Source organism: Thalassophryne amazonica, chromosome 14 (assembly GCF_902500255.1).
Source record: "Thalassophryne amazonica chromosome 14, fThaAma1.1, whole genome shotgun sequence".
In the NCBI taxonomy this organism is placed as follows: domain Eukaryota; kingdom Metazoa; phylum Chordata; class Actinopteri; order Batrachoidiformes; family Batrachoididae; genus Thalassophryne; species Thalassophryne amazonica.
This window is the reverse complement of record NC_047116.1, coordinates 74,946,048-74,969,852: the sequence shown is the minus strand read 5'-3', so window position 1 is coordinate 74,969,852 and position 23,805 is coordinate 74,946,048. Positions and strand designations below refer to the sequence as shown.

At 41.3% G+C, this 23,805-nt stretch overlaps 1 protein-coding gene across 3 annotated transcripts in view; it reads right to left on the bottom strand.

Annotated features, from left to right (window-relative positions):
• Window positions 1-4,309: 4,309 nt before the first annotated feature.
• Window positions 4,310-23,805, bottom strand: part of si:dkey-91i10.2 (uncharacterized protein LOC555224 homolog) — a 181,628-nt gene continuing 162,132 nt past the window's right edge. For all 3 annotated transcript variants that reach the window (XM_034185894.1, XM_034185893.1, XM_034185895.1), the window contains exon 8: window positions 4,310-8,219. In XM_034185894.1, coding sequence (XP_034041785.1) covers window positions 7,385-8,219 — 835 coding nt within the window. In that variant the 3' untranslated portion in view covers window positions 4,310-7,384. The remainder of the gene's footprint in view (window positions 8,220-23,805) is intronic.

Genomic DNA, 23,805 nt, shown 5'->3' with positions numbered 1-23,805 from the left:
GCGCAAGTCGAGGGATGGCACGAAGCCCAGAGGTATAATCAAAGTGAGGTACCCAGTCATATTCCCACAGATGGCAGCTTTGCACCACTGGCTTCTCAGCCAAGCACATACTGTACACCAAATTGTGAAGAAAGTCACGTTTTGTGACTCACGCTTTGTGAGACCCGCGTTCACGTTCTGGGAGATACACTAGTGTTCAGAATAATAGTAGTGCTATGTGACTAAAAATATTAATCCAGGTTTTGAGTATATTTCTTATTGTTACATGGGAAACATGGTACCAGTAGATTCTCACAAATCCAACAAGACCAAGCATTCATGATATGCACACTCTTAAGGCTATGAAATTGGGCTATTAGTAAAAAAAAAAAGAAAAGAAAAGGGGGCGTTCACAATAATAGTAGTGTGGCATTCAGTTAGTTTGTCAATTTTGTGAAACAAACAGGTGAGAATCAGGTGTCCCCTATTTAAGGATGAAGCCAGCACCTGTTGAACATGCTTTTCGCTTTGAAAGCCTGAGGAAAATGGGACGTTCAAGACATTGTTCAGAAGAACAGCATAGTTTGATTAAAATGTTTATTGGAGAGGGGAAAACGTATACGCAGGTGCAAAAAATTATAGGCTGTTCATCTACAATGATCTCCAATGCTTTAAAATGAGAAAAAAAAAACAGACACGTGGAAGAAAACGGAAAACAACCATCAAAATGGATAGAAGAATAACCAGAATGGCAACGGCTCACCCATTGATCAGCTCCAGGATGATCAAAGACAGTCTGGAGTTACCTGTAAGTGCTGTGACAGTTAGAAGATGCCTGTGTGAAGCTAATTTATTTGCAAGAATCCCTCGCAAAGTCCCTCTGTTAAATAAAAGACGTGCAGAAGAGGTTATAATTTGCCAAAGAACACATCAACTGGCCTAAAGAAATGGAGGAATATTTTGTGGACTGATGAGAGTAAAATTGTTCTTTTTGGGTCCAAGGGCCACAGACAGTTTGTGAGACGACCCCCAAACACTGAATTCAAGCCACAGTTCACAGTGAAGACAGTGAAGCATGGTGGTGCAAGCATCATAATATGGGCATGTTTCTTCTACTATGGTGTTGTGCCTATATATCGCATACCAGATATTATGGATCAGTCTGGATATGTCAAAATACTTGAAGAGTTCATGTTGCCTTATGCTGAAGAGGACATGCCCTTGAAATGGGTGTTTTAACAAGACAATGACCCCAAGTACACTAGTAAACAAGCAAAATCTTGGTTCCAAACCAACAAAATTAATGCCTCGCAGATGTGAAGAAATCATGAAAAACTGTGGTTATACAATTAAATACTAGTTTAATGATTCACAGGATTGCTAAAAAGCAGTTTGAACATAATAGTTTTGAGTTTGTAGCGTCAACAGCAGATGCTACTATTATTGTGAACACCCCCTTTTCTACTTTTTTTTTTTTTTACTAATAGCCCAATTTCATAGCCTTAAGAGTGTGCATATCATGAATGCTTAGTCTTGTTGGATTTGTGAGAATCTACTGAATCTACTGGTACCTTGTTTCCCATGTAACAATAAGAAATATACTCAAAACCTGGATTAATCTTCTTAGTCACATAGCACTACTATTAGTACCAGAACACTACTGTATTCACATTTTGCAATTCATGGCTTGCAGATAATTCACATTTTGCACCTGATTGACTAACCTTCATCTGTTGACTTTCAGAACAGTGCTGAGCCGTTTTCATATGCTGGTTGTGGTCTTTCTCTTCTTTTGGTCAGTCTGGGCGTGAGCATAGAATAGTTTGGATAACGCTGGTGTTTACTGCATGTATAGTGATATTTGTACTGTTTGTATTTTCTGTCTGGATCAGTTCATCAATGGTGCAAGTTTTTCTACTCATTTTACACAGTGGCACAACAAAATTCTTGTTTAAAATCTAATTTTAATATAATTCACAATATATTACACTGAGAAATAATACAGCAGGGTTTTCAAAATTATGAAGTACAACTTTATTAAAAAAAAAAAGAAATAAAGGTGACTGAAGCAGATTTGTCTCTTCTCTTAAACAGTGTTTTTGCTGCCTGCTGAAGCAGCACTTTGACATCAGCTTTGATGTCACAGTTGTCAATGTGTTGAACTGTTTTGATCCTTCACATGAAGAACTGAATAGACATTTTGAAAGTGTCACCGCAGACCTCAGTCTAATTGCTACGCATAAAGTGCATTAAACAAAGTAAAACCTTCATAAATATATGTAAAAGAATAGTAAAAATATGAGTGGGCTCAGGCAGTGTTACCCCAAATCAGCAAGGTTGAACACTGACGTGTAGAGTCGATCTTTGTCCAGAGATCAGTGCCACTGTGACAACTGAAAATGTTTCATGGTGGTTATGTATCACAGCTGGATACGTCTGTTAGGACACGGCTGAAACCATGGTGATGACTGGGAGTCAGTGATTCTGTTTCTGATCAGTCATGCTGTATGAATAATGATCACTCAGTAAAAAATTAAAATTTTCTGGTAGTTGACCAGTAATATTATGTAGAATGTAGGATAGAATGTTTTCATTTTTCAAGTGCAGGAAGACGACCTCTGAACCAGGACTACAAAGACACCTGATGCTATTTCATTCCTGTTTTGTATTTAATTTCTTTGTATAAATACAAGTATATCAAACGTTTGCTCATTGCTCCCTGCAGCAAGTGACAGCCACAGGGTGTCCCAAAAACCAGACATGCAACAGAAAAGACTGCTGGATTTGTGATGAAGAAGAAAGAAACAGTTCTGTCGCATTGCTGGGTTACCTGTCACTGTGTGGCTTTTGTGTTATTTTACCAAAAAAAAAAAAGGAATGTTACATTTTAAATATTCAGTTGTAATGTAATGAAAATACTGTAAATATGCAGGACTGATAAGTTTAGGTCAATAAAATTCAGTTTGTCCTCTCACATCCCCAACATCATTATGGCTGGTTTAATACTGTATGGGAGCAGAGGGTTGGTTTGATTCCCTGCCTCCAAAGGGCAGTCATCACACAATACTGGAAATAACTGCAATAGAGAAAAAATAGTTAAAAACTCACACCAACCAAATCATGAAGGTGATTTTGTGCAGGTAGTTTTGGTTTGCACATATCTCTAGCTTTGAAACGTCTGCTGCCACCCCCACTCAGTAAGCATGATCATTCTGGTATTCTTAAAATATGCCCAAAAAAAAAAAATTCAAGAGTATGACTTTCTGAAATGTTTGCCTTATGCACAATAATCCCCAAACTCGATTTGACTGTCACTGTTGGGTAGAAAGTATCTCTAGGAGTGAAATCAGAAGCTGTAGAAAGCGTCAAAGTCCACAGCAAACTGCTGTCGGAGCCCCAGTTAAGTTATAGCCTCCAGAGGCAGCAGGTGGTTCTGTGACATAGGAATTGTACTGCCAGGCTGTAGACTGGGTTTTAATTTCTGCTACTTGTGTCCTTGGGCAAGTCGCATCACTGGCATTTTCCTAATCTGCCCAGCTGTAATTTGGTACCAGCCTTGGCTGGGGGAGCAACCTACAATGGACTGAAGTCCCATCCAGGTGGGGTCATGGAACACCATACAACGGTATCCAGGCATGAGTACCAGTGTGGAGTAGATTCCAAGTCTGACTCAGATTGGACTCTTCTATAGTGGCTGAGACTTGGGCACAAAGAATGGGGACTCAAGGTTTAGTGACTCAATTACTAGTAGTTAGAAATGATTAATTACATGTCATGTCCTGGAAGCTCACACAGTGATGCAGAATGACTGTCTCACTCATCTTCAATCGCTTACTCCAGTTAAGGGTCACGGGGGTGTGTGTGTGCTGGAGCCTATATCCCAGTAGTCATTGGATAGGGTGTGAGGCGGGGTACACCCTGAACAGGATGTCAGTCTGTCGCAGGGCTGCCAAATGACTGTGTGGTTGACATTTCATATTTTCTATTATTTCGGCCATAAAGGTGTATAATGTGATGCAACAGATAAAAGTTGCACCATGCTAGTTTCTCCAATCACAATTGCACAGTTGTCGTGGCCATCTTGTTGGCTTCCCTCACTAGCCTGCTTACTGCACGGTTACTCAGTTTTTGAGACGTGCATCCTCCTGACAGATTCTCCATACAGTACAGTACTATTTATTAATGACAGAATTAAGTCCAAGGCAGTGTGATTTGTAAATGTTTTTGTCCATCCCCTGACCTATATAAAACTTGGTGCAAAAATGATGATTTACTGTAAATTCCTCAAAGGCTGCCAATAACTGTGTCCAGCATACATTTTATATCTTTAAATTTCACTATTTCACTTCATAAAACATTTTTTTTGTTGTTTCTGTTCAGTGACTGGAATTTTCTTAAAAAATATTTTCATTGTGCATAATTGCTTTGATTGCATTTCTTTCTGAAGATAGGTTGTATGAATAAGAACTTGAAAATCAAAGGTGCCAGTAATTTTGACCATGACTATACCTTGTGAAAAAGACCTCATACTAAATATGGCTGCACTTTTCTGCCCTTGTCACTCTCTGTTCCACTGTTGGAATTTAATACTGTGTGTACGTATTGTCACTGTGGAACGTGTACAAACGCACACGGGGAAGCGTTTCTACTGCATGCTGGGTGGCACAAATGTACTCATGGAAAAATTGTGTTTTGAAAACGTGTACCACAGAAAACTGTCCAAACTCAGACACTCTTGTCAGACAAAAACAAAACAAAACAGCCGAAGTCACTAAAAAACTGTTGAAATAATCCAATGTCCCTTTCAGTTCTTTGAGCACCACAAACTGTTTAACTGATTTAAATTGTGTGGCAGAACTTTCAAAGGTCGATACCGGAAAGCTTGCATGAAACCAGAAAGATGTGCATGAAACCACTGGAGTTCAATCTCGTATCCATTCCTATCTGGTCCTGTGTGGTCTAGCAGTTGAACTCTAGACTCATGTTCCATTTACCTTGGAATTTGTGTCTTGGAATGATAAATGGACTATTTTTATAGCACCTTTCCATCTGCATCAGACGCTCAAAGCGCTTTACAAATAATGCCTCATAGTATTCACCCCGATGTGAGAATGCTGCCATACAAGGTGCTCACTACACACCAGGAGCAACTAGGGGATTGCCCAAGGACCCTAAGTGATTTTCCAGTCAGGCTGGGATTTGAACCTAGGATCTTCTGGTCTCAACCACTAGACCATCACCTCCCCTAAATGATACCACTCCTGAGGTAAATGTGTTTTCCACAAGTCAGAAAGAAGATGGACACCTCCACGTTTTAGGAGTATAGAATGCTACAAAAAATATTCGGTCCACCAAAGGCTCCTCATGTAAGAGACAGATGGAGCAGAAGGTACATTAGTGTTTTAATTTACTGCTTGGTTTGTAGTATGGTACTGACAGTCATTGTCTGGAACATCTGCTGGGGTAGCCAATGTGAGTGCCACCACTTCATAACCAGGACGTTACGCAGTATTTCAAGCATTAAAATGCTGCAGAAACATGTCCACATACAGCAATAGCATGATTGGAACAAGTGTTCCGGGGGGCATAACTGGGAAATTACGATCTCTGAGTAAAAATTGACAAACTAGAGCACCGCGCTCATAGAGTGCAAACCTCCACCAGCACTAGTTTCCAATTAAAAATTTTACATTGGAAAAAAATTTCAAGGTCAAAGTCCTGTTAGAAGTGGATTTTGAGAAGCTAAATTTGATCTGACCAAATGTCAGGAGTATGTAGTTCATGCACTTGAATCAAAGTTATTTTTTGTGGTGTTTTCAGTTTTTTTTTTTCCTTCAACTTTTTCAGTTTCTGAATTCTTTTTCAGATAATTTTCACAGACCATTGGTTGTTTCCACTATGCACAACTTGTCATTTCTTTTTGGCACTTGGTTTCTGACTGATAACTAGAAGACAAACAGGCATAAAATTGGAACCTTCATCCAATGTTGGTGGTGTAGATGAATCCATAACAGAAAACTGAGAGTGATTGAGACACTTTTGATTGAGATATAATGCAAAATGTACACCAGATGGGCTTTTCAATATTAAATTCAAATGTCCACAAAATCCACAATCCAAATCAAACTTTGTCAGGTGATATCGAGTGCCAGTCAGTTTCAATGTTAAATCTAATTGGCCACAAAATCTATAATCTGGATCAGATCCGAATCAAACTTTGCCAGTCGACAAAAGATACCATCCTACATAATGCTCTGAAATATGAAAGAAATTACAGCTTTTCTGACAGTTATCTTTTTTTAATTCATTCAATGTTAAAGATAGGGATTTTTTTTTTCCAATATTTCAAGTTTTTTTCCTGACTTTGACCTATTACCTTACAAATGCCCTATAAGGATATGAATCTTCAGTAAAAATTTCACAACGATATATGAAAAATTGTGGGTTCCAGGCGCTGTTCACATCAGAGAAACAAAAACAGGGCCAAAAACATAACCTCCACCCAACTTCGTTGGCAGAGGTAATAATCTGCAAATCGTGGATTGGAGCCCTGCTGTGGTAGTACGGTTTGCATCCTTCAATAAGGTACTTTACCAAGACCGTTTACCTTTCCACAAACTTCCAAAGAGGATGTTGTTGTGACAAGGAGGAAGAATGAGAAGGTATTTGTTATTCAGATGAACTGACACATTAACATGCTGATGGAACGGTAGCTAGCGCACACAGCTTTAATTACGACATTCGGTCAATGTAGCTCACCTCGTGCCATTTAGTGGAAATGAAAAGTATAAACAGCAGCTACTCTTATTTTGACTTGGCAGACTATTATTGCTGTCATGTGACTTGTCTTTAAAACAGGGTCGGACAGAACTCCCACCGTGGAGGCCCCGCGCCATCTCCACCTGTTCCGCCTCTATCAACCAGCAGGGGGAGGCACACCAACAGGAGATGGTAGTGAGTACAGTGTGATAAAAAAATAACACCCTTTGGAGTTGGTCTTAATTTCAAACGTAATATTTTTTGTCCTACTGTTTAAAAAAATATGAAGTTTTCAACAGTATTTTTTGCAATTGGTCATTTCATTTGATGCTTTTTAAACGACACACCATTTTTACTGAAATCACAGCTCTCGTGTTTGAGAACTAACAGTCTTTACAATCAAGGATGTCAAGCACAGCACAGTTTTTTGGTTGTCTGCATGTCAGATTATTTTAAAAGTCAAAACCTAAAAAGTTACGCCTACATCCTCCCTTTTTTTCACAGTGTGGATCACATAACAGTTAAAAAAACAATGTTACATGGTTTACATGGTACAACTGTTTTCCCTAAAATCTGACAAATTTTCAGCGGAGCCACTCACACTTCTTCTGCTGTACAGTGTTAGAAAGAGGGGCTTTGGCGAGCCTCAGGAGCGGCTCTGGTTAGTGTTGATCATGATGTTGGGTAAAGCATTACGTCGTTTTCTCCAGGTACCCAAGTCTCGAGTATATCTCTTAATCTGATGGAACCACTGCTGGGTGCGAGATTTGTCTGACGCACGGAAAACAAAAGATTCTCGCCGAATATCAAGCACCTCAAACGTGTCTTCAGACTCCGGGTCTGTGGACACCACACAGTTCCCCAGCCGGATGGGTTCTCTCAGTACAGTGAACTTCCCACTGCTCTTATCTTTGATTAGAACCAGCACTCCATCCCGGATGCTCTCTCCGCCCCCCTCCCCATTATCCCCACGCGGCCCAGTGTCCGGACCCTGGCCTGGGCTGTCACTGGCCCTCTGTGTCGTCACCATTAGCAGACTCTGGACATTTTGGAACTTGAGGGCCTTACTGCCCTTCTTTGACCACTGGCCGTCCGCCGGCTGAGAAAGTTGGAGAGGACCTTCCATAACAAAACGTGTGTATTCCCTGGCCCAGCCCACCGTTTTGATTGACACCTCTCTCATCTCAATGTTGATAACCTCCCGGTTCTTTCGGCTGTCGCGGCGGAAAGAACGGAGGGACCAGGTGACGCCATTACCCTCCTGTTTGGTCTTCATGTTGATGTGCTCCAGGTGGGACTCCACGCAGCTCTTTGCCTCGTGGAGACGAGCGTAGTCGGGGTGACATTCAGAGGTGACCTTGATGATGCGGCTCAGCAAAAGTGGGTATTTTGTTACACGCTGCAGGGGCGCCATGAGGAAGGAGCGCAAGTTCATTCGACGCAGAGCTGTGTTGTCATTCTGCGACACATCCAGGAATATTCTGAAAGAGAAAATGAAAGAAAATGATTTAAACAAACTCAACAACCTCAGAAAATACAAATCAGTAAAAGTTAAATTGAAATGTTAGAACTAGGGCTGTCAAAGTTAAAGCGATAATAATGCATTAACACAAAGTCCTTTTAAAGCCACTAATTTTTTTTTATTTTTTTTTTTATGCATGATTATCATGCGCACCTTTTGTGACCCTTTGCCTGCACTGTAGTTTGGGACAACAGGAAGCCATGCAGCAGTGTGTGGATGCCAGCAAGGCATTTTTTGATTGATCTGGATTGTGTGCTTCAAATGCACACAAAGTCTGAATGTGCATGTGACATGAACTTCATCCTGACCAACCACGTGGCAATTTCACAAAAACAAAATTTTTCGTCACTGTCAACTGTTTAATTCTCCAAACGAAAAGAGAAAAAAGATTATGTTCCTGTTGTTATTTTTTTTATCTCGTATTTTTACTCACGGCTTCCTGCACCTCTATGAAAATGGCACAATCATGGGTAGAAGTGTAGAAGCTTAAAATGTCTTTTGTGTAGTTTAACGGTAATACAATCATAATTCATGAAAGAAAAAAATCACAAGCTAAATGTCTTTGGTACTTTATATCCAAAAACTGAAAGAAATAAAAAAAAAGTCCTGAATGTATATACAACGTTTTGTGTCAAGTGCCCACAAGTAAAGGGCCTATAGTGAGTTGTACATGAAGGTCAACCCTAAGAAGGAGGAAAGGACATGTACCAGTTGGGCAGACAGAAGGACTCAGCTGCCAAGGATGTTACCAGTGTCAGGGCAATACAGGATGCAGATGGAAATGTGCTGACGAGTGAGAAGAGTGTACTGACAAGGTGAAGGGAGTGGATCAAGGAGGTGATGAATGAAGAAAATGAGAGAGAGAGAGAGAAAGGAGGCTGGATGATGTGGAGAGAGTAAATCAGGAAGTCCACTGGATTAGTAAGGATGAAGTAAGGGCAGCTATGAAGAGGATGAAGAGTGGAAAAGTTGTTGGTCCAGATGATAAACCAGTGGAAGCATAAAAATGTTTAGGAGATGGGATTGGAGTTTTTAACCATATTGTTTAATAAAATCTTGGAAAGTGAGAGGATGCTAGAGGAGTGGAAGTGTGCTGGCTCAGATTTTTAAGAACAAGGGTGATGTGCAGAACTACAGTAACTACAGAGACATAAAGTTCATCAGCCACAGCATGAAGTTGGGAAAGAGTAGTAGAAGCTCAGCTTATAAAAGAGGTGAAGATCTGTGAGGAGCAATATGGTCTCATGCTTAGAAAGAGAACCACAGGTGCAATGATTGTGCTGAGAATACTGATGGAGAAATATAGAGAAGGCCAGAATGAGTTTTAGTGTGTGTTTGTGGATTTACAGAAAGCTTATGACAGGGTGTAGGGTTTAGGATATGTACAAGAAGAATGTAATGATGGTGAGATACGCAGTAGGAACATAGTATATGCATTGAAGGTGCAGGTGGGATTACATCAGTGATGGGCTCTGAGTCCTTTCTTGTTTGCAATGGTGATGGACAGGTTGACAGACAATATCAGACAGGAGTCTCCATGGACAATGATGTGTGCAGATGACATTGTGATCTGTGGTGACATTAGAGAGCAGGGTGAGATGAGCCTGGAGAGGCGAAGTTAAGCTCTGGAGAGGAGGGGAATGAAAGTCAGTGGGGGCAAGACTGAGTACATGTGCATGAATGAGTGAGCACGGTGGAACAATGAGACTGGAAGGAGCAGACATGTTGAAGATCATTGAGTTTCACTTGAAAAACAGCAAATTCCAGCTAACTAGTGAGCTAGCATGCTAACATTAGCTAATGTTTACACATAAGATAGACACTTTGCCGCGAATATAAATTGTGGTATATCACCTATTCATGTTGTACTGGGATGACGTATCCCAGTACAACACATGACGTACAGTATATGTTATGTCTTGTTATTTTAGACCACAAAAAAATTAAAAGAAATATATAATAATAATAATACATTTTATTTATGGGCGCCTTTTATGGAACTCAAGTTATGAGTTAAAGGAGACCTGCATTGAAATAAATGTGGTCAGATTTCAGAAAGAAATAGCTGATATGTATTTATAAGACCCTTGTGAATGCAGTAAAGTAAATCTGTAAGCCCAAATTTGTAATTCAGCGGAGAAATCTTCGTTTAAAAATGACAAATTTGCAGCTAAAATTTAGCCCTCCGTGAAAACAGTTTGTACATCCGTATCATTTCCATGACGTCAGGGACAAGACGACGCGCTCCCGCCTTCAGTCCGATCCCGCATTGAAATTGAATTTATCTGTTAGTAATGTTACTGTTATACACATCCTGGTTTCAACATCCAAAAGTAAGCTGCACTGAATGTGAGATACAGCTCTGCATGCCCGGTCTGCATGCTCAGATCAACAGCGAGCGACATCGACAGCGGGCGCCGTTCTTCCCCGACGCCTCGCTCTCACTGCCCCTGATGCGCTTACTGGGTGCATGCGCTTGTTAAATTCCGCCGCGGGCCACTCACACCCCCGTGTCTGCTGTGCAGCTGCAGACACGTCCCTGTCTACTGAATGGAGGTGCAGCCAACTTGGCACAAGTCCAGAGACTACGCTCACCGTTTTAATGTGGAGTGGCCGGTGACACCTGTTGCCTGCAAGGACAGACTTCTTGCGGCAAAATCCGCAGCGCTGCACGTCTCGGTAATCGGAGCCGCTGAGCTCCGTGGCTGCTGAGAGAGGTTTATATCTTTTTAATGACTTGGATTCTTTGTGGGTCTCGCCTCCGTAGCCCGCGATGGTACCGGAGGCGAAAGACAGTAGATTTTCAATGCGACACCACTCAATCAAACGGGCATATGAAAAAGTCCCCAAAAATAATTTTCAAGCACAAATAAAAGAAATGTGTACTCACCAAGCATACCGCAAGACAATATGAAGTTTTAAAAAAAGTAGATCCTTCCGTATAAGACAAGAAAAAGGTGCAGATGCAAACTGACGTAAATCCACAAATTACAACTGGCGCAATGCATGCTGGGAGAGGGTCTTATCCATGACGTCTCGGCAGCGTCCATGATGAGAGGGACAATTTGCGGAGGGCTAAATGTTAGCTGTAAATTTGTCATTTTCAAATGAAGATTTCTCAGTTGAATAACAGATCTGGGCTTGCAGATTTACTTTACTACATTCAGAAGGATCTCGTGTAAATGTAAGTCATTTTTTGTTCAAAAAATCTGACTGCATTTTTTTCAATGCAGGTCTCCTTTAAGTTATGCATCCATAACTGCAGTTGTAACCCAAGTTAGCAATGTCAACTTTAAAGTAAAAGCATGTTAATAAAACATCAATAAATACATAAAAAAAAGATAATAACTATGTCAGTATGGTTATTTTGGTTTAAAATGTCTTTAGGCTTTTATTTTGAAATGCACCTTGCTGTGTGACCCGTGTAACTTGCAGCAACCAATCGGATTGTTCTAGAGTCTTCCCTGTTAGAAGAGGGAGATACGCACATAGCAGACGCGGGCTGCAGGAAAGGAGAGAAAGAAGGGAGGAAAATAGAAGTCTAAAGACGTTAAAAATATATTTTTGTTAAGAAAAACGGTACAGAGAAGAGTAATTTTTGTTTTTTCAACCTGTCGTGTGTGGGAGACGAATTGTACATTGGAGAAACGGGACTTGGTGAGTGAAAAGAAGAATTGTATTTTATTTTAATGGAGAGCTGTACAATGTGGTTATACTTTAGGGAAATATGAAGCTAAAGTATTGAATTTATGTTCTTTTGTGGTAAAATGTGAAGCATTGAAGCTAAAACTAAACTCTGTGTGTGAGCTCGATGTCTGGACTTGCTGCCGCCCGTCTACTGTGACGTAGCCATTTTGATGGGCACAAGTTGAGACAAAGAGTAGACTTTTCTTTATTTTAGAGCTACCTGGTTATGTATTTTGTGTATTTATGCACATTTTATGTTTATGGTAGGCCATTCAGAGTTGGGTTGGAGAAATAGCCAACTTAAGTCATCTTTGAGCACGAGGTTGAAACAAGATGGCGAGCCGCCCTTTGACCTTCTGATCTGTGCATCCATCTGAGAGTTAACGCCCTCTGCTGGACTGTACATATATTCCTTCTGAACTGGTAGGATTTACCCAAACTTCTCCAAGCTGCTGTGGACACTGAACTGCTAATTCAAAGACAGTAAAGGACTATTGAAAACTGGGAAGAAGAAAAGACTTTATATTCAGTTTGTGAAGAAAAAAAGACTTTATATTCATTTTGATACTGTGGTATGCAGATTGTTCAGTCTTTTGCTGAATCACTTTTATTTTGACTATTAGCGAATATATTGTAAAGAGATCATTTTTACAATGCAATTGCTTTTCTTTGAATAGTGTTAAACAAGGAGTAGATTTTAAAAAGGGTAACTTGAATATTTGAACTTAAAGGTGAACTTCACTGAATTTAAACTAAACAGAGTTAACTCAAAATAAATCTAAAACTCAACTGAAAATAGAACTAAAGTGAACTAAAACTAACAAAAAGGTTGCAACCTGAAACTAAACTTGAACTAAATCTAGACTTACAACCAATATTAAATCAAACCAAAGGTTTAATTAAAAGTGTTGGATCTTAACTACCTAAAACAGGAGTTAATGTATTGTAAAATTTATGTTTATTGTTGTCCATTGTCTTTTGTCTGATTTGTAAATAATAAGCTGGCAATTTAAACTTATTTCTTGGTCTGTGGTCTTTCAACACCCTTCCTACGTTCGGTAATCCAACTTTTACTCCAGTAGACGAACTTAGTTGATTGTTTCTGGTCCATGGGATATTGATTAGCACTTTTGCTGGTTATTACCCTGTAATTACCCCTCGTAGGTGTTACAGAATTGGCGAGCCAGCCAGGAGTAAATTAAGGCATTACATAACGTGGTTGAAATTTCATTTTGGCCCAGACCCTAAAATTAGGCCAAACCCGCCAAAGACATGGACATAGTAAGAAAAGAAAATGTAAAAATCCCAAACTCAGTCATTGTTACTGAACTTTCTGATGAAACTCTTGATGAAGAGCTAACTGACTTCCTGAATAAGTATGGGCGCATACTGAGAAGCCTTAAAATTGATGATCCTGACTCTTCATACCACAATAATGTCATTGTGGAATACGAGAGTGGAGCTGCTCTCGCAGCACTTGAACCCTTGCTGCCTCATACATTTAAAAGTCCAAATGCATCTTGCCACATCAAAGCCTTTTCAACTGAGTACACTGAAACTGTCACCAGTAGTGCCACCAACAGTTTGTTTGCTGAACTGCGAGAAGTAGCCAAACTAACAGGCCAGTCTTTTGAAGCTGTTTTGCATGAACACATCACTAAATGCAGTCAGTCAATAATAGGTGCAACTGAGCATAGAGATTCTGAACAAAGTGAAACTGATCAAACTGAACCAAACAGCTACAGTGCTCCCCTAATTTCAAGTGAAACTCAAAGAGAAAATGAGCAAACAAATACAACAGAACCAATCAAGCAACCCAGACACACTCAAGCTTCTAACATCCCACAAAGCTTCATAACTCATCCGGAGGTGCAAAAAGTCATTGTCGAGCACATAGTCCAAAGTGAGGCTTCTGTATCAAAAGAGTCATATTCTTTCCGCTTGAGACAATTTTCGGGTAAATTACCTTGTCCAAGTCATGAGGTAGATTTTGACACATGGCGCACCAGTGTTGAACTTGTTCTTCAGGACCCAGATCTGTCTGACTTGCAGCGCTCCCGAAAGATCTTGGACAGTCTTGTGCCACCTGCAGCGAATGTAGTCAAACCTTTAGGTCCCCAAGCCTTGCCTTCTGCTTACATTGACCTGCTCAATTCAGCTTTTGGCACAGTAGAGGATGGTGATGAGCTTTTTGCTAAGTTTCTTAACACGCTGCAAAACGCTGGTGAAAAGCCCTCCCATTATCTTCACCGACTACAGACAGCTCTTGCTAAAGCTCAGAAAAGAGGTGGTGTTTCAACCAGTGAGACAGACCGACACTTGTTACGGCAGTTTTGTCGCGGGTGTTGGGATAATGCCCTTCTAGCCAACCTTCAGCTAGAAAGAAAAAAGATAACCCACCACCCTTCTCAGAACTACTCTTACAGTTGAGAGTGGAAGAAGATAAGCTTACTGTCAAAGAAAGCAGAATGAAAAAGCACTTTGCTGCTACCAGGCCAAAAGTCACTTCACATGCAATAGCTGCAAACACTGATCTTGACTCCTCAATGCAAACTGATTTAACTCAAATGCGAGCACAAATGACTGAGCTTCAGAATCAGCTCTCCAAAATGAAAACTAAAAAGACCGAACCACCAGTTGTTTCCCAAAGCAACTTGGTTAAAGAGCTAAAAGCACAAATCACAGAGCTGCAATCTCATCTTGCCAGACTCAAACCGCCAAGTGCGAACCAGAAGAAAATTAACAGCCCAAAAGCTGACAGCAAGGTAAAAACAAAACCCAAAGTGCCGGAACAAAAACAGTCAACAAACCCAGTTCCAAAATGCAGACCAAAGCCCTGGTACTGTTTTCAGTGCGGCGAGGACGGTCATATTGTCTCCAACTGCCCCAACGAGCCAAACCCGTCTCTAGTTGCTGAAAAAAGAGCACAGTTAAAAGAAAAACAGTTACAGTGGGACAAACAAAACAGTCAAAACCAACCTTTAAACTGAAACCGGCTCTCATTGAGTGCTTCCAATGAAACTAGTCCCAACCAAAAGCCTTCCAAAAAGCGCTTCCACAACAAATCAGCCACTGCAAAACTACCAAAAGGTTTAATCGGAGCCAAGTACACTGCTCATGTGCAAATCAATGGTCAGACCTGCAGTTGTCTCCTCGATACCGGGTCTCAAGTGACCACTGTGTCCCAATCATTCTATGAAAATCTCTCAAACCTTGAAATCCATCCCATAAACGAACTGCTTGAAATTGAGGCTGCAAACGGGCAAAACATCCCTTACTCAGGTTTTGTTGGTGTTGATATTACTTTCGCAAAAAGCTGTTTTGGTACTGAAATCAGTGTGTCCATCTATGCATTAGTCGTCCCTGACACACACTCAAACATTCAGTCATCTCTTTTAATTGGTACCAACACCCTAGACATTCTTTATGAAAGTTTATCTCAAACCAATGCCAATACCCAAGCTCTACCCTATGGTTACAAAGTAGTACTTAGTGTATTACAGCAAAGGTAGAAGCAGAAAGAAGACAGTAGTCTTGGTCTAGTCAGATTGTTGGGGAGAGAGTCAGAAATCATACCTGCTGGTCAAACTCGAGTCTTAGAGGGGTTAGTCCATGTAAACACTAAAACTCCAGACAAGTGGGTCGTAGTTGAGCCACCCTCTACTTCCTCCTTACCAGGTGGGGTTCTTGTCACGAACTGTTTACTTACCCTTCCAGACAAACCTTCTCAAAGGTTTCCAGTTGTGCTGCGCAATGAAAGTAAACATGACATCGTCATTCCTGCACGAAGCGTCATTGCTGAAATTCATGCAATTCAGGAAGTTGTGTCAGCCAACCAGATTCAAACAAGAACAAAGTCCAGCGAGCCTCCCCCACTAAATCTGAACTTTGCTGATTCACCTGTCCCAAGTGAATGGAAAGACAGAATCACACAAAAACTCAGTTCAATGCCAGAAATATTTGCACAACATGACACAGATTTTGGGTGTACAAACAAAGTAAAGCACCAAATAAAGTTGAGTGATGAGACGCCTTTTAAACACAGGCCCCGTCCAATCAGGCCACATGATCTTGATGCAGTAAGAAGGCACTTACAGGAACTGAGCGAGGCAGGAATAATCCGTGAGTCCGAAAGCCCCTTCTCATCACCCATAGTGGTGGTGAGGAAGAAAAACGATGATGTACGACTTTGCGTTGATTATCGGAGACTAAACCTCAACACGATCAAAGACGCCTATGCACTCCCTAACTTGGAGGAGGCATTCTCAGTCCTTGCAGGATCAAAGTGGTTCTCGGTCCTGGACCTTAAGAGTGGCTACTATCAGATCGAGGTCGCTGAGGAAGACAAGCACAAAACCGCTTTTATATGTCCCATGGGTTTCTTTGAATTCAATAGGATGCCCCAAGGCATAACAAATGCACCCAGCACATTTCAAAGGCTGATGGAAAAGTGCATGGGGGACATCAACCTTAAGGAAGTCTTAGTTTTTCTAGACGACCTTATAGTGTTTTCTGAAACCCTTGAACAACACGAAGAACGCCTTTTCCATGTGCTTGGTCGCCTCCGTGAATATGGTCTGAAATTGTCCCTTGAAAAGTGTTGCTTCTTTCAGACATCGGTCAGGTACTTAGGGCACATAGTCTCTCAGAACAGAGTCGAGACTGACCCTGAGAAAGTTGAAGCTCTGAAAACATGGCCAAGTCCCAGAAATCTAAAAGAGCTCCGCCAATTTTTAGGTTTCGCCGGGTATTATAGGCGGTTTGTTAAAGATTTCTCTAAAATTGTGAAACCACTAACGAACCTTACCGCCGGGTACCCACCGTTGAGAAAGAGTCATGGGCCGAAGACTGACATTGCCCAATATTTTGAGCCTAAAGCCCCTTTTGGTGATAGATGGTCTGAAAGTTGCCAACAAGCATTCGAGGCAATAATCAATAAACTTACCACTAGTCCAGTCTTAGGGTTTGCCAACCCCAAGCTTCCTTATGTGTTAAATACGGATGCGAGCACCTCAGGGCTGGGGGCAGCCCTGTATCAAGAGCAGGAGGGGAAGATGCGCATGATAGCGTATGCTAGCAGAGGTCTGTCAAGAAGTGAGGCACGTTATCCTGCCCACAAACTTGAGTTTTTAGCACTTAAGTGGGCTGTAACGGAAAAGTTTTGTGATTATTTGTACGGCAGTCCCTTCACGGTTGTAACTGACAGTAATCCTCTAACTTACATTTTAACAACAGCTAAGTTAGATGCGACAAGTTACCGCTGGCTATCAGCCCTGTCCTCCTTTGACTTCCAGCTTCAGTATAGGGCAGGCAAACAGAACATGGATGCGGACGGTTTGTCTCGTCGCCCTCATTCAGAACCAATTAACGATCTTGTCTCCCTGAAAGAGCAAGAACGAATCCGTCAGTTTGTCAAACATCACTTACCTGCGCAGACCCTTTCGTTCATGTCCCTCCGAATGCTGTCAGTGCTATCTGTGAAAAACATCTTGTTCTCCAGCCTTTTGACTCTGAAAACGATGCTCTTACCTGTCCTCTAGTAATGTCCTTGTCAATGTCCGCCCAAGCTGTTCCAGACAGTTTTGATAAAGTGTAATGGTTTCCCAGTCATTCAAAGCATTTCTGAGGAAGAGCTGAAACAAAGTCAGAGAAATGACCCTGCAATCAATGAAATAATACACCAACTTGCAACAGGTGAAACATCTCCATCAACAGTCCGCAAAGAAATCCCACAACTCTCCATCTTTCTGCGTGAGTTAAACAAACTTGAGTTGCAGAGTGGAATTCTTTATAGAAAAAGGCTAATTGGTGATGAAACACAATATCAGCTCGTTCTTCCCGAAAGCCTCAGACAAATGGTCTTAAAAAGTCTTCACGATGACATGGGTCATCTTGGTGTTGACCAGACGCTTGACCTAGCACGAACCAGGTTTTTCTGGCCAAAAATGGCTTGTGATATCGAACAAAAAATAAAAACCTGTCAGAGATGTGTCTGCAGAAAAACTCTGCCAGAAAAGGCAGCGCCCCTTGTAAATATTCAAGTCACCAGACCCCTCGAGTTACTTTGCATTGACTTTCTTACCATTGAACCAGATCGTAGTAATACTAAAGATGTCCTGGTAATGACAGATTTCTTTACCAAATATGCAATCGCTATTCCTACCCCAAACCAAAGGGCAAGAACTGTAGCCAAAGCATTGTGGGAAAACTTTATTATCCACTATGGGTTCCCAGAAAAGATCCATAGCGATCAAGGCGCAGACTTTGAATCGAAAACTATCAAAGAGCTTTGTGACCTTGCAGGGATACAGAAAGTAAGAACATCTCCCTATCATCCCAGGGGCAACCCTGTGGAAAGATTTAATAGGACGCTTCTAAATATGCTTGGTACTCTCAGGGACGAAGACAAAAAACATTGGCACGACTATGTCAAACCGCTTGTGCATGCGTATAACTGCATCAAGCATGAAAGCACAGGTTATACGCCATACGAGTTAATGTTTGGTAGACAGCCCAGACTGCCCATTGACCTAGCCTTTAATGTCCCTTTGAATCGGCGTCAGCAACAATCTCACTCGCAGTACATCAAATCCCTCAAAACCCATCTTCAAGAAAGCTATCTGATGGCTACAAAAAATGCTACCAAAGTTGCTGAAAGAAACAAAGTCCGATATGACAGACATGTTACTGAATCAGTCCTCGATGTGGGTGATCGTGTCCTCGTTAAAAATGTCAGGCTCAGAGGAAAAAACAAGTTAGCTGACAAGTGGGAATCCACCATTCATGTTGTCGTGAGTCAAAAAGACAACTTACCTGTTTACACAGTTAAGCCTGAACGTCAAAACGGTCCCACTCGAACTCTTCACAGAGACCTGTTATTGCCGTGTGGGTTTCTGCCAACCTTGCCTGAAACAACTCCGAAAGAAAAAGAAAAGCCCTGCAGGCCTAGCACACGTCAACATCCTACAATCGATTCAGAACTCGAGCTTGAAAGTGAGTCTGAGGAGGACGATAGCTACCCACATTGTTACCCTCCAGGTCCTCTCAAAGAAATCTCAAGGACAGTTGAGGAATACAGGGTAGTCCATCCTCCAAAAACTTATCAAAATTCTTCTGTTGAGCTGCCAAATTCAGAAAAATCTGTCCCAGTTATTGTGGAAATCCCTGAAACTGCTCCAGAGGACACAGAAAACTCTGAAAAAGAAAACTTGCCTGATTATGACAATGAAACCAGTGATGACAAAACACCTGAAAATGACAAAACACCTGATTGTGGTGAGAAAACTGAAACTGACAGAGAAATTGAAGGAGGAAATAAACAAGAATTTGAAACTTTACCTGAAGTCGAATACTTACCTCAAAAGGAAAACTTACCTGCACCTGAAAAGGAAGGAACAAATGGAGAAAATACAAACAGTGAAACAAATGAAAAGGAGACAATGGAAAATGAAGTAAACAAATCAATCAATCAATTTTTTTATATAGCGCCAAATCACAACAAACAGTTGCCCCAAGGCGCTTTATATTGTAAGGCAAGGCCATACAATAATTATGTAAAACCCCAACGGTCAAAACGACCCCCTGTGAGCAAGCACTTGGCTACAGTGGGAAGGAAAAACTCCCTTTTAACAGGAAGAAACCTCCAGCAGAACCAGGCTCAGGGAGGGGCAGTCTTCTGCTGGGACTGGTTGGGGCTGAGGGAGAGAACCAGGAAAAAGACATGCTGTGGAGGGGAGCAGAGATCGATCACTAATGATTAAATGCAGAGTGGTGCATACAGAGCAAAAAGAGAAAGAAACAGTGCATCATGGGAACCCCCCAGCAGTCTACGTCTATAGCAGCATAACTAAGGGATGGTTCAGGGTCACCTGATCCAGCCCTAACTATAAGCTTTAGCAAAAAGGAAAGTTTTAAGCCTAATCTTAAAAGTAGAGAGGGTGTCTGTCTCCCTGATCTGAATTGGGAGCTGGTTCCACAGGAGAGGAGCCTGAAAGCTGAAGGCTCTGCCTCCCATTCTACTCTTACAAACCCTAGGAACTACAAGTAAGCCTGCAGTCTGAGAGCGAAGCGCTCTATTGGGGTGATATGGTACTACGAGGTCCCTAAGATAAGATGGGACCTGATTATTCAAAACCTTATAAGTAAGAAGAAGAATTTTAAATTCTATTCTAGAATTAACAGGAAGCCAATGAAGAGAGGCCAATATGGGGGAGATATGCTCTCTCCTTCTAGTCCCCGTCAGTACTCTAGCTGCAGCATTTTGAATTAACTGAAGGCTTTTTAGGGAACTTTTAGGACAACCTGATAATAATGAATTACAATAGTCCAGCCTAGAGGAAATAAATGCATGAATTAGTTTTTCAGCATCACTCTGAGACAAGACCTTTCTGATTTTAGAGATATTGCGTAAATGCAAAAAAGCAGTCCTACATATTTGTTTAATATGCGCTTTGAATGACATATCCTGATCAAAAATGACTCCAAGATTTCTCACAGTATTACTAGAGGTCAGGGTAATGCCATCCAGAGTAAGGATCTGGTTAGACACCATGTTTCTAAGATTTGTGGGGCCAAGTACAATAACTTCAGTTTTATCTGAGTTTAAAAGCAGGAAATTAGAGGTCATCCATGTCTTTATGTCTGTAGGATAATCCTGCAGTTTAGCTAATTGGTGTGTGTCCTCTGGCTTCATGGATAGATAAAGCTGGGTATCATCTGCATAACAATGAAAATTTAAGCAATACCGTCTAATAATACTGCCTAAGGGAAGCATGTATAAAGTGAATAAAATTGGTCCTAGCACAGAACCTTGTGGAACTCCATAATTAACTTTAGTCTGTGAAGAAGATTCCCCATTTACATGAACAAATTGTAATCTATTAGACAAATATGATTCAAACCACCGCAGCGCAGTGCCTTTAATACCTATGGCATGCTCTAATCTCTGTAATAAAATTTTATGGTCAACAGTATCAAAAGCAGCACTGAGGTCTAACAGAACAAGCACAGAGATGAGTCCACTGTCCGAGGCCATAAGAAGATCATTTGTAACCTTCACTAATGCTGTTTCTGTACTATGATGAATTCTAAAACCTGACTGAAACTCTTCAAATAGACCATTCCTCTGCAGATGATCAGTTAGCTGTTTTACAACTACCCTTTCAAGAATTTTTGAGAGAAAAGGAAGGTTGGAGATTGGCCTATAATTAGCTAAGATAGCTGGGTCAAGTGATGGCTTTTTAAGTAATGGTTTAATTACTGCCACCTTAAAAGCCTGTGGTACATAGCCAACTAACAAAGATAGATTGATCATATTTAAGATCGAAGCATTAAATAATGGTAGGGCTTCCTTGAGCAGCCTGGTAGGAATGGGGTCTAATAAACATGTTGATGGTTTGGATGAAGTAACTAATGAAAATAACTCAGACAGAACAATCGGAGAGAAAGAGTCTAACCAAATACCGGCATCACTGAAAGCAGCCAAAGATAACGATACGTCTTTGGGATGGTTATGAGTAATTTTTTCTCTAATAGTTAAAATTTTGTTAGCAAAGAAAGTCATGAAGTCATTACTAGTTAAAGTTAATGGAATACTCAGCTCAATAGAGCTCTGACTCTTTGTCAGCCTGGCTAACCCTAACCCTAACCCTTTAAGCTACGAGTTTGTGAGTTATACCACGGAGTCAGACACTTCTGATTTAAAGCTCTCTTTTTCAGAGGAGCTACAGCATCCAAAGTTGTCTTCAATGAGGATGTAAAACTATTGACGAGATACTCTATCTCCCTTACAGAGTTTAGGTAGCTACTCTGCACTGTGTTGTTATATGGCATTAGAGAACATAAAGAAGGAATCATATCCTTAAACCTAGTTACAGCGCTTTCTGAAAGACTTCTAGTGTAATGAAACTTATTCCCTACTGCTGGGTAGTCCATCAGAGTAAATGTTATTAAGAAATGATCAGACAGAAGGGAGTTTTCAGGGAATACTGTTAAGTCTTCTATTTCCATACCATAAGTCAGAACAAGATCTAAGATATGATTAAAGTGGTGGGTGGACTCATTTACGTTTTGAGCAAAGCCAATAGAGTCTAATAATAGATTAAATGCAGTGTTGAGGCTGTCATTCTCAGCATCTGTGTGGATGTTAAAATCGCCCACTATAATTATCTTATCTGAGCTAAGCACTAAGTCAGACAAAAGGTCTGAAAATTCACAGAGAAACTCACAGTAACGACCAGGTGGACGATAGATAATAACAAATAAAACTGGTTTTTGGGACTTCCAATTTGGATGGACAAGACTAAGAGACAAGCTTTCAAATGAATTAAAGCTCTGTCTGGGTTTTTGATTAATTAATAAGCTGGAATGGAAGATTGCTGCTAATCCTCCGCCCCGGCCCGTGCTACGAGCATTCTGACAGTTAGTGTGACTCGGGGGTGTTGACTCATTTAAACTAACATATTCATCCTGCTGTAACCAGGTTTCTGTTAGGCAGAATAAATCAATATGTTGATCAATTATTATATCATTTACCAACAGGGACTTAGAAGAGAGAGACCTAATGTTTAATAGACCACATTTAACTGTTTTAGTCTGTGGTGCAGTTGAAGGTGCTATATTATTTTTTCTTTTTGAATTTTTATGCTTAAATAGATTTTTGCTGGTTATTGGTAGTCTGGGAGCAGGCACCGTCTCTACGGGGATGGGGTAATGAGGGGATGGCAGGGGGAGAGAAGCTGCAGAGAGGTGTGTAAGACTACAACTCTGCTTCCTGGTCCCAACCCTGGATAGTCACAGTTTGGAGGATTTAAGAAAATTGGCCAGATTTCTAGAAATGAGAGCTGCTCCATCCAAAGTGGGATGGATGCCGTCTCTCCTAACAAGACCAGGTTTTCCCCAGAAGCTTTGCCAATTATCTATGAAGCCCACCTCATTTTTTGGACACCACTCAGACAGCCAGCAATTCAAGGAGAACATGCGGCTAAACATGTCACTCCCGGTCTGATTGGGGAGGGGCCCAGAGAAAACTACAGAGTCCGACATTGTTTTTGCAAAGTTACACACCGATTCAATGTTAATTTTAGTGACCTCCGATTGGCGTAACCGGGTGTCATTACTGCCGACGTGAATTACAATCTTACCAAATTTACGCTTAGCCTTAGCCAGCAGTTTCAAATTTCCTTCAATGTCGCCTGCTCTGGCCCCCGGAAGACAATTGACTATGGTTGCTGGTGTCGCTAACTTCACATTTCTCAAAACAGAGTCGCCAATAACCAGAGTTTGATCCTCGGCGGGTGTGTCGTCGAGTGGGGAAAAACGGTTAGAAATGTGAACGGGTTGGCGGTGTACACGGGGCTTCTGTTTAGGGCTACGCTTCCTCCTCACAGTCACCCAGTCAGCCTGCTTTCCCGGCTGCTCGGGATCTGCCAGGGGGGAACTAACGGCGGCTAAGCTACCTTGGTCCGCACCGACTACAGGGGCCTGGCTAACTGTAGAATTTTCCACGGTGCGGAGCCGAGTCTCCAATTCGCCCAGCCTGGCCTCCAAAGCTACGAATAAGCTACACTTATTACAAGTACCGTTACTGCTAAAGGAGGCCGAGGAATAACTAAACATTTCACACCCAGAGCAGAAAAGTGCGGGAGAGACAGGAGAAGCCGCCATGCTAAATCGGCTAAGAGCTAGTAGCTACGCTAAGCTAGCGGATTCCTAAAAACACGCAAAGTGAATAATGTGTAAATAATTTAGAGGTGATTCAGCAGAAGGAGTGCTTTAGTTAAGGCACGTAAAGATTACACTGGGAAACAAATCGTAATCTAGATAACTAGATCAATCTAACTGCGCAGATTAAACAGCTA